This window comes from Eucyclogobius newberryi, unplaced genomic scaffold (assembly GCF_026437365.1).
Source record: "Eucyclogobius newberryi isolate DKJ021-1_F unplaced genomic scaffold, fEucNew1.0.hap1 SCAF_9, whole genome shotgun sequence".
Classification (NCBI taxonomy): Eukaryota; Metazoa; Chordata; class Actinopteri; order Gobiiformes; family Gobiidae; genus Eucyclogobius; species Eucyclogobius newberryi.
Window position 1 is genome coordinate 15,714,992 of NW_027316532.1, and position 11,533 is coordinate 15,726,524.

The 11,533-nt window shown below is 42.3% G+C and overlaps 1 protein-coding gene across 1 annotated transcript; it reads right to left on the reverse strand.

The window, feature by feature from the left end:
• Nucleotides 1-1,487: 1,487 nt before the first annotated feature.
• Nucleotides 1,488-10,997, reverse strand: LOC140353383 (uncharacterized). The gene is made up of 2 exons (XM_072437925.1): nt 10,754-10,997; nt 1,488-2,811 (listed from the first exon to the last, which is right to left on the reverse strand). The coding sequence occupies exons 1-2, from the start codon at nt 10,941-10,943 to the stop codon at nt 1,532-1,534; spliced, it is 1,470 nt and encodes a 489-aa protein (XP_072294026.1). The 5' UTR covers nt 10,944-10,997; the 3' UTR covers nt 1,488-1,531.
• Between the last annotated feature and the right edge of the window lie 536 nt (nt 10,998-11,533).

Here is an 11,533-nt window from a genome sequence, read left to right on the forward strand (position 1 = left end):
TTCGTAAACCTGATGAAACACCCAAGTCCACGGTACAAATGATCAAGTAGGCGGTACTTTTCTGACACAGCGCTGCCAGAGTTGTTTGAGAGAGTTTCAAGCCATATACACAAATTGCTGGACAGCACTAAATCCCCGGCCAGTTTCACAATGGACATTCGGACTTCCAACGTGAGCTCAATGTCAATGTTGAGCCTGACTGCTTGGTGGCTGGATTATGAAAATATTAAAGTATATGCTGCACCTTTTATTTTGAAATATAAAAAGAGGTGATGCAATTTACTTTGAGCACCAGCTTTAATTTTCAAGTACAAAGATTTCATTGCACTTTATTTTTTTAGATGGACTTAAAGTTCTCTTTTGTCTTATAACTGCTGCTTGTGTTGAGGTGTTGTTGAAAGCCTCAAATGGCGGTATGAGTCCCCCGAGGTGTACCCAGAGGTACTGGAGGGGTAGTCAATAAATTACATTGTATAAGACAACTGCTGGGATGTTTTTGAATGTTGTTGTTTGAATGTAAGTTAGTTATTGACCTGTAAACTGGACTGAATGTTATAGTCAGTGAAAATAAATCTGCTCAGGAGGCACAGTTGAAAAACTCTAGCCTACCACTAGTTGTGGTTTTAATTGCAGTTATATCAGCAAAATGTTGTCTGGGAGAAGGGTACTCAAGTCAAATAAATATGGTGTCCATTATATGATTATAATTATTTCTTAGATAGAAAATCGGTATTGGAAAAAACAGTTTTGGCAGGTCATACCTCCTTAAAAAACGGAAATCGGTATCGGCCAAGAATTTTGCAATCAGTGCATCTTTGGCAGAGCTCATCAAAAACAGATCTTATAATAAATGATGTCAAATGGGTGTAATCCCTCATTCATCCAGTAGTGTTCCATAAGAAAAAGAGATTCAGATTTAGTCAGAGCGCCTTCATTATCATCATCATCATCATCATCATCATCATCTTTAAACCACAAACCACTGGCTGAAGATCCTGAGCAGAAGAAGAGACGTCTGAAAGTTCAAAGAGAGAATCCTCTTTAAACACACAGTTTGCCCGCTGTTTACAACAGTGTGTTGAGGCCCTGGTAAATAAAGATAACAGATGATCAGGTACTAATCAGTGATGAGGAGCTGCGGCAGCTAACAATAGGATGTCTATGGCCCATGACAGGGCTGTTAGGGGAACGGTGTAAACAAATAGATGAATAGGATACACCCAGTGGGCGGGGCTTAATTAGAGTTGGATAAATATCTGAGCTTTCAGACGCGATCCACAAATTGAGAATTACTCTTGGATGAGAGTTGAAACACGGTGTCCAGACGAGCACATTTTGAATCTATTTTCTAAAATGTGTCAAATGTCAGTTGAGTGTTTTACTGCAGCAGTTTGTGAAGAAACAGTGTAAAGCAAGAGAACAAATAATGCGTCCTTTAAGTTAATTGTTCTTACACTCAATAATGACAAAGTATAACATGTTTGAATATTATATTTTTCTGAGTTTAAGTCTGATCTGATCCCAACCGGGTTCAATCTTCAAAGCCGTGACTTTTCATGTGTTCCACAAGCTCCAGCTTCTGCAGAAACATCTGCTCACAGGTGGGACAGCTGAAAGGTGTGTGTGTCTTCAGGTGCGTCTCCAGGTGACCTTTTCTCATAAACTTCTTGTTGCAGACGGAGCAGCTGTAAGGTTTGTCTCCGGTGTGAGTTCTGATGTGAACATTGAGCGCAGAGCGACACACAAATGCCTTGACGCAGGTGGGACAGCTGTAAGGTTTCTCTCCAGTGTGAGTCCTCATGTGAACACTGAGGGCGGAACTAACGGCAAAGGCCTTGTCACACACTGAACAGCTGTAAGGTTTCTCTCCTCTGTGTCGTCTCATGTGTGAGTCACAGTTTCCCTTTTTGGTGAATTCTTTCTTACAGATGGAGCAGCTATAAGGTTTGTCTCCAGTGTGCGTTCTCATGTGGTCGTTCAAAGCAGTTTTATGACCAAAGGTTTTGTCGCACATGGAACAGCTGTAAGGTCTCTCGCCAGTGTGACATCTCATGTGCACTTTGAGCGCTGAGCTTGACGTAAACGCTCGAACGCAGATCAAACAGCTGTGAGGTCTCTCTCCGCGGTGGATTTTCATGTGAGTGTGACGATTCCCTTTTGTACTGAAGGTTTTGTCACAAACTGAACAACTGTAAGGTTTCACACCGGTGTGAACACCAATGTGTGTTTCGTAGCTCTGTTCACTTGTAAAACTCTTTAGACAAAATGGACACTGCATCTCCTCCCTTCCCTCTTCTTCATCATCATTGTCATCATCATCATCATCATCCGCATCGTCATCTGAGCCGTGTCCCTCTGTGACAGTGGCTCTGTTCTCTGCTCCACACTTGTATTTGCTGAATAGACCCGAGTTGTGTGCAGCTGTACTTGTGTCTTTTATCTGGACTTGGTTGTAGTGGTCTCCATCAGCCTCTGTCTCCATCTGTGCAGTTGAACTGCTGGCTGGAGGTTCCCAGTCTTCATCATTGTCAGTTTGTTCCTCAGTCTGTGAGTGTAAATGTCCATGTGGGTCAAAGCTGATGTCTACTCCTGCTCCTCCACAGTGCTCTCCCTGTGTCAACTCTCTGTGCTCAGTTTGTCTTTGTTGAAGCAGTGAGGACTGCTCTTCACTCTTCACACACACAGCAGTGAACTCTGGGAGCTGCTCTTCCTCCTGTTTCAGCAAATGTTCCTCTGGTTCCTCTTTAATCTGTGCAAGCTCTGGAGTTTCCTGCTTCATACTGGGATCAGGGCTGAAGTCCATCTGAACACCTGCAGGAGAAAAGGAGAAAAAGGTAATTAAATAAATATAATAAATAAACGATGATACCAAAAATATGCGTTTACCTTGTGCCTAAAGTCGACTCAGTGTCACTGAATCTTGCTTTTTCTGCTAAACACTGAACCATATGAATATGTTGTGCCTCAAACACATTGAGTTTTCATTTGTTTCATTCAAAAAAAAATGTTAGTCTTCATTTTTCTCGTGCTCTGCAGATCTTTTGCAGTCGTGTCCTTCATGTTTCTGCCCTGACGTGTGGCTGCAGGCAGTGGGGCGCTGGACGGACATCGTGGAGATCATGTTCCACAAAAGGGTCCGAGCTGCTCAAGTGAAGCTAACGTGCTTTATTCATTTACACGACCGTCAGATTCAAATTCCACCAAGAACAAGTCTCAATATTTGGCACAGATATTTTGTCTGTCTTTCCCAGTTAGAGGCATTTGGCTAAAGTATGGCTGATGTTTAGCCAGGCCGGGCGGGCAGGACTTGGCTGGGACAAGTGTGAATCTGGTGTGTAGTTTATTTTGTCTGGTCCAGAATCTACAAGTTCAGTTGAGGTCATTCTTAACCTGATTGAGAATGACTTTTGGAATGGAACGATGGAACGATGGAACACTGCTGGACGAATGAGGGATTGAAAGAATTGATTGAAAATCAATCAAACAGCATCGGAAAAATTACAGGTAACATCCTTTAACGTTAACATATTTAACCCAATCAAACGATCAAAAATATCAAAGAAAAGAAAATATATATTAAATATTTACAAGAGACACAATCAAGTCATATAGAACATCAAAAAACAAAGGAAAACATTGTAAAATGTAAATGTGTCGCTCCACCAGGGGGCGATGTCACTTTCTCTGCTGATCTCATGGAGCTGATTGTGAACCACTCTGAGGGAACCCTGATCTGTGGAGAGAAAGTCCTCAAGTGTCATAGAACCTGACCTCACAGGGGGCCTGGTTAGGTGGTACCACAGGGGGGCGCTAGATGAAATGCTGTGTCCTTCAGGAGCTTCACCCACATGGTCTAGTGTGGCTCAGGTGTGTGTGAACGGCTGGTGGTGGTCAGAGGGTCAGAGGGCGTCGATCAGCAACAACATCGACCCAAAGACAAAGTCGCCTCAGAAACCTCTTTATATTTAACAATGTGAAATGTTTTAGTGAGTGATTATACGTCTTATGCTAAGGAAAGAAAAATGGGAAGAAAACAAGACCATCTTTACACAGAATGAGCCAAATACAAACACAACTAAACAAAAATGCAGTGGTGGGCCTTCAGGGCCAGCAAGGCCTTCTCTGCTGGCCTAAGCATAATCAGAATAGTTATGAATATAATTAAAAAATATGTATATTTTCCCACAAATATTTATTAAATTATTCCCCAGAGTAAGAGTTATACTCTTTATTTCATTGCTTTCCTCTTGGTAGCACTACTTCTAGCCCCAGGTTGAGATTTGGAGAGCTGGTCTTTATGTTAGATCTTTTATCCAATCATATTCCGCCTCATCATGTGTTGCCAAGGGTCTAAAACAGGGGTGTCAAACAGCCGGATCCGGCCTGCCAAACGTTTTAATCCGGCCCGCCGAACGTTTTGAATTAATATTTAAAAAAAAAAAAAAACTTTTTTTTTTCTTTTTCTATTCATAAAACCGTAGTTACATCCGTAACCGTTGTTGGCGCTAAAACTACACGTCCCACAATGCCGCTGGTGGCCGCCTCTCCACCGTGCGGCTTTTCACTGCCGTGTGTACTGCGAGGGAGAAGTGCTAAGAGAAGTAAGACACGCGATTGCGCACTTTACAGCACTTACGCACCTCAGAGCAGAGGTCTGAGTGAGGACAGAGACGTGTGGCTTTAGGGAACGTGGAAGAAAGAAAGAAGACGGTTTTGTGGATGTTAGAGTTGTGCTAAAAGTGGAGCTAACAACAAGAAAAGTAACTTCTGTGATGATGCTCTGTGAGGAAAACATCCAAACCTCTACAAACCTGGACAGATCAGGAGCCACAGGTAAAAACACAGGTCAGAGTGTAAAAGTCTGAACATGACTGTGTCCACACTAATGTGACTGAACACAAATACAATGACCTCATTTGAGTCACTACATGAATCATTTGTCACTAAGATCAGCTTAAACTATGAAAATATTGAGCTCATATTGAGTTTGAGCAGAAACATGTCTGTGATATGAACATTTCACATCAGAAATCACATCAAAAGTCCATGTTCCTGTTCCTGCTGCTGCATGAATATGGACCCAGTCTTTCACCTGCTGCACATTTGCGCAACAGTCTCCACAACTATTACTAGGCTGTAAAAAAGCTATTTCTTATATATTTTTATTGTTTTATGTATTACGTTATGTTCAGCCCGCGACCCAGCATGAGCGTCAAAATTCGGCCCGCGGCCCAAAATGAGTTTGACACCCCTGGTCTAAAATCTGAAATCTGCCCTCAGGCCTTCAGACTAAGCCCCCAGCAGCCAAGATGGCGGCCCATTCAAGTCAATGAGAGCTGCTCAGTAGCGCATGTCGCCAGTTAGCCTTTAAAACTCTTTGGACACTGCAGCCCAGAAGTGACGTAGGTCTGCGTCCGGTTAGCGTACCATGTGATCGTACTGACCAATCAGAGAGTTACTAGAGCAGCGCAGAGCACAGTGTGAGATAAAGCGAAATATTAAACAACTGGTTTTAAGAAAACTGAAGGATTTTTAACAGGAAAAAAGTAAATCTATTTATAGTCATGGCTCAATATTTTAGTGTTATTATTCAGTGTTTTGTGGTTTATCGCAAATAAAATATAAAACCATAAAAAATGTCTAGTTAGTAAACTTTTTCACTGTCAATGGAAATAATTCTGGTCCTTATTAAGTACATGGAATGTATGATCTAAAATTGATTTCTTAAATTAAGGATTTTTAATCATATCATTCTACAACATGTCAAATGTATTCAAAGGACATGTTTATCTACATGCAAAACATGCTAAAGTCATGATTAAGTCCGTATTTAGGTTTCTTGTCTGTGTAATACAGATAACAACACTGATGGACACGAAACGTAACATCGATTAGTTTATGCCTGGCAAAACATTCTATTTCCATAGCATTTATTACGTGATTTAGTTTTTCAGGCAGAAACATTTCAAGACATCACTTCTGAGCAGTAGATCCGCGGCCCTCAGACCCGTGGTGGTCACTAGTTCCATGATTTGTTCAGTTATTAAACTCATAGATTCATATTTTTACGCCTGTAGCTCAGTCGTGGCATTTGGGCTATTTCAAGGCATCTCGGCCCGTTCACTTCGCCTACACGCGCTCTGATTAGTCTAGACGGTCACGAGCTGGGCTAGAGCGGCGCGCTAGAGCGTAGCCGAAGCTAACAGCTTAAAAAGCGTTTTAAAGACAACTGAAGAATCTTAAAATTGCCGACATATCCGACTTTTTTGAAAGCTCTAGGGAAAAAAAGCTTTCTGGACGCACGATGCAGTACCAATGGAGTGGCCACTGGGTAGTCTGCGACATGCTGCAGCTAGCCATACCCTATCCAGATATTATAATAGATCCATGCTGCAGACTCAACAGGAAAGGCACTTGTAGCATAAAGTGAATGGAAATGAAAATTATATGTTAACCAATCAGCTTTAGAGTTGGCTATTGTACGTCTGCTGGCTGTTACACAGGAGCCAGCAGCAGGTGTAGGGTCAGTATCAGATCAACCCTCCGCTGCCTCACGGAAGTCAGAATTTGCTCCAATATGGCGGCCCTCATGGGAGCCCAAAAACACAATAATTATATGGCGGCCCTCGATACACTTCAGACACTGGGTTAGGATTTGGATTAGGGTTAGGGTTAGGGACAAGAGAGTGGATTTGGTCCCAAGAGAGAAAATTACTGCCTGAGCTGAATCTTTTGATTGGATTACCAATATTGAGAGGCAGGTCCTATGAGCGGGTCTATGCAGAACCTCAGAATGAGGAGACTGAATTTGATAAACAAATTAATCCGCCTACTACTAAGATGTTTTTTCAACCCACAATGGCGGAAGGAGGAAAAGATTTCGAATTGGTCGAGGATATAATTATAACGTCTTTCTCAAGATGAACTTTTCAAGAAAAGTTAGACATTGTAAGGAGAGGTCGTCCGACGCCGATGTTACAAAGCCTGTCACAGGCGGTTCGTTCCCCACTTTCAAAATTCCAACGCGGGCAACGGTGCAGACAACGCGCGGACAAGGTGACGTAACGCCTGGTTAAACTGCATTTCGGTCTAAATGTATAGTGCCTAGAGCCATGGCATCATAATGATGGTAATTAGAGGTGGATTCATTCGGGTGGGACTGTGTAGGACCTCACTGAAGGCCCAGGTCCCAGACCCACGGCCCGCCACTGCAAAAATGGAATAATAAGTCTGGACGCTGAGAAGAATTTGATTCTGTAGCTGGACTTATTTATCTAAAGTGATAAACACATTTATAATAGACTACTTAGGCCAAAAAATAATAATTGTGTGTTTCCTGTAACCAGACCGACCTGAATTTCAAAATAAAGAAAACCCAACCTAAAACATTTTATCGCATATTTACTGGCCGTACTTTTCGAGAATGTCAAATTGTGAGAGCAAATCCAAAAGCTGCGGGAAAAAAAATCACCTGTGGGGATCGTAAGATGTTGCAGATGCTCATATTTGGGCAGCGTGCAGACCGGCTGCCATGGCGAGGGCGATATGCACGCCCGGGGCAGCAGCGGTCAAGATTTGGCGTGACTGTCGAAAAGTGCTCACATCATCAAGTGACAATAAGAAAAATTGTGAACGTAGAAGTCTGTAAGATATTTTTCATCATGTTGAGGTATCAGATGATCTCGTTGTAACTGCACAGTGCGCCCCGGACTACAACAACAACAACTCTCACGCTGTCACAAAGTGCTCACTTCTGAGAAAAGAAAACTGTCGGCAAAATCTGTGCCAGAATTTTTAAATATTAAAAAATAAAAATAAAATAAAAATTCCCCAATGTTACCGGAAACACACCATTTATTTTATTTGGCCATAATTACAAAAAATATTGGGGCTTTTTACAATGGTCCAAAATAAAGAATTAAAATCAATGGTCCACTGACTCTGGAAAGAGGAGTGAGACAGGGCTGTGCTTGGCCTCTCCTGTTTGCTTTGAACTTCCATTGACCCTTTATCAGACAATCAAAGCAATTCATGGTGTTACAATCGATGGAACGGAACATAAAAAATTGCTACAGTGCAGACGATGACATCTGGATACAAAGTAAAAGTACAAAAAAAATTTAATTGTCCCTCACTGGCGCCCCCCTCTGTCCTTTAGAAAGACTCAACCATTTAAATGGCAAACGAAATCTCTTAAATATTTAGGGTTGTCCTCCATAAAGACCAATGAGCAACTTGGGAAAATAAACCCCACTTTTCTCTACTATTAAAAAAGACCTTGAAAAATTTGATTAAGTCCACGTCAAAGGATTGAAACTATGAAGTGCAACTCATGACTCTGGACTCCCCAGGAACCTATGCCAGGTTCCACCTTCAGGGGGAGCGCCGACTCCACCTGCAGGTGGAGCACTGACGACCTGATAGATCAGAGGCAGTGCGTGCGGCTGGGGAAGAATGTCTCAGACACTGGGACTATCAGCACAGGAGCTCCACAGGGCTGTGTACTTTCTCCCCTTCTCTTCTCCCTGTACACAAACTGCTGCACCTCCAGCCATGACAACGCCACCCTCATCACCACGACTCCGTAAAACGAATTAAGTTTGTGGACGACATCACCCTCATCGCCATGACAACACCACCCTCATCGGGCTGATGAGTCTGTCAACAGAATGAGGTGGACCAGCTGGTGTCCTGGCCCAGACACTGGAGTCATTTGGAGGAAGTGAAGAATCTCTGGGTCAAATCTGTGCTAACAACATGGAAGGAGCTGATCAGAACATACAAACAAAGATGTTACAATCTTAAACTGGTAAAGCTTTATGACCAAAGGTTTTGTACCAAATAGAACTGACCTGAGACTCAAGGTCTGGAGTACAAAAGGTCTAAAGGTTTTTCACCAGATTGTAAAAGAGAATCACATGAAAAGCTTTGATATGTTGAAAGAGAAACAGGACTTTTATAGGTTTTTACAAATAAAGAGTTATTATAACCAAGACATTAAACAAAGTCCTGACCTTTATAACCTCTAACTGAGATGTTTATCAAGGCTTATAAAGCAGAACTTTAAAGAGGAATAATATCTAAAGTCTATAAATCTATGTCCAATCTGGCCAACTACTAAATATATTTAGCGCCTGTTGCAATTTTCATACACCTGCAAATCAACCACGGTCAAAAACTGTATGCCTCCATCACCACACGGCCTCCACCACCACACGGCCTCCACCCTGTAGCCCTGAGGCCAGGATAATTAGGCCTTAAATAGGAACACCTGCCCACAACCAGACAAGACCCAACAAGCTACACTGTGTGGCCACCGATGTACAAGGCCTCAATATGGCTCTTACAGATACCTTGGTTGTGGATAGAGTCTAAAGAATAAAGTCTTGTGGTAATGCAACACTTGGATACCAGCCGCCATAAAACACCAAAGAAGGAAGAAGAAGAGAGGATCACTCTCTTTATGGTGAATGTTATAAACTGAGCTGCTCAAACTCAAAAGAACTGAAAGGATAAGGATCATTGCGAAAGCTGAAGATTCCTCTGAACAAAAGAGCTTGAATGGGCAGAAATAGAAAACAGGCAAAAGGCTCTAAACAGGAGTCAGAATGACGGGAGTCAGAGTGACGGGAGTCTACTTTTGGAGAGTCAGAGTAAAGACATGGAGGCGTGGCTGGTCTGTCCTCAGTAGATGCAGAGCAACAAACACGTAAGTAACTCCAGAAATCACAATTACACTGGGTGAATGCACTGGGAAGAAGGCGAGGAAGAAGAAGAACCAAAAGAGGAGGAAGAAGAACAGGAAGAGGAAGAAAAAGAGGAAGAAGAAGCAAAAGAAAAAGAAAAAGAAGAAGAAGAACTCATGTGCTTTGAACTGAAGAATAAAGTCTGGCGGTAAGGTAACACTTAAAACACCAAAGAAGAAGATGTGACTAAAGTTCACGACGCTCTGCAGACTGTTTTTGACATTTCCGTCTGAACTTTAGAACTATGAACTTGGACCTCAGAACTCCTGCCATGGATACAATACATCACCAAGGATCAAGGACTGAGAGAGGGACAGACATCAGGCAAATTAATTAACTAAATTAATAAACTTTGGACTAAATGGAACGATGTCATGATCAAAAACTGTTATTATTCGGGACACGACATCGTAAGAACCGAATAATAATTGTGACAATTTTAGAAGCAAAATTACGTATTTTTGTTGAATTCAGCCCAAAAAATAACCTGAATATGAATAACTTTTTTGTTGTCACATTAAAATTGATTTTATCGTTTAGAAAGTTCATTTTCATAAAACCGAGGAACCATCAGAACATGGGAACATCAGAACCTCAGACCATAAGAACCTCAGACCATCAGAACATCAACCTCCAGAACCTCAGACCATAAGAACCTCAGACCATCAGAACATGAAACCATAACATCAGAACCTCAGACCATAATCGTGACTCTACATTTCATATCGTGACATCACTTCCTGTGTTCAAACCCTTACTCTGAGAACGATGCTACTTCTAAATAATATTCGTGTACAATTACAAAAGTATAAAAGTGTTCGTAATGACGTCAGAGGAACTGCAGTGACAGTGTGGGATCTGAAAACTGCTTCAACAAGAACAGTTTCTTCAGCAAAAAGTTACTCAAGTAAAAGTAACGGAGACGCGCGTGCGGTAACGCGACAGCGCCACCGCGCGGCCGGTTCAGACACACGTGTCCAGAGTGTTCAGGTTCAGCAGAAACTCACCTGCTTCAGTTTGGAGCTGCGGGCTCAGAACCGAGTCCAGGAGCTGCTGGTTCCTCTGGTTCTCCTCTTTGGAGCGACACAGTTCCTCCTCATACTCCGCTATTGTTCTTTCAACCAGCGCAAAGATCTCTTCCGCAGCCGCAGTCAGACGCGCGTTCACCAGAACTCTCAGCGCCACGACTTTAGACATTTAGATTTGACGCAGACGCAGTTCAAAGAGACAAATAGAGACAGAGAAGGTGATAAAAGAGGCACAAATGTGACACAACAGTTTTTGCTGTTCGGCCGCTGTACTTCCGGTCCCGCGTGTGCGCATGCGTGTTGAGCCCGGGCTGGTCCAGCTGAAAGTGTCAGATCTGAAACGTGTTTTTCACACTTTGTTCATCTTTGTTCTCCAGAGAAACGCTCTACGAGCAGAAGCTTTAACGTGGGACCTTCTCTCACTGGACAGGGTCGAGTAAAGCTAGAGGGATCGCGAGGCTGTTGCTATGGCAACTGCGGCCGCCATCTTGTGATTGTAAGAGCAAAGAAGAGCCAATGTCAGTGTCTTAATAATGCAGAACTCTACTTGTCTCTGTCAGGACATTTTTCTTTGCATTTTGAAAGCGAATGTTCCTAAATCACGTAATATTTTACTGTAAGTATTAAACAAAGAGGAACCTTTTAAAACCTTAAAGAAGTTTGAGCCCTCAAAATATCCTGGGAAACAAAACAGGCACATTATTTGATTTATGATCATCATCATTATTATCATATTTTCAACTTATGTGTCGTTTTATC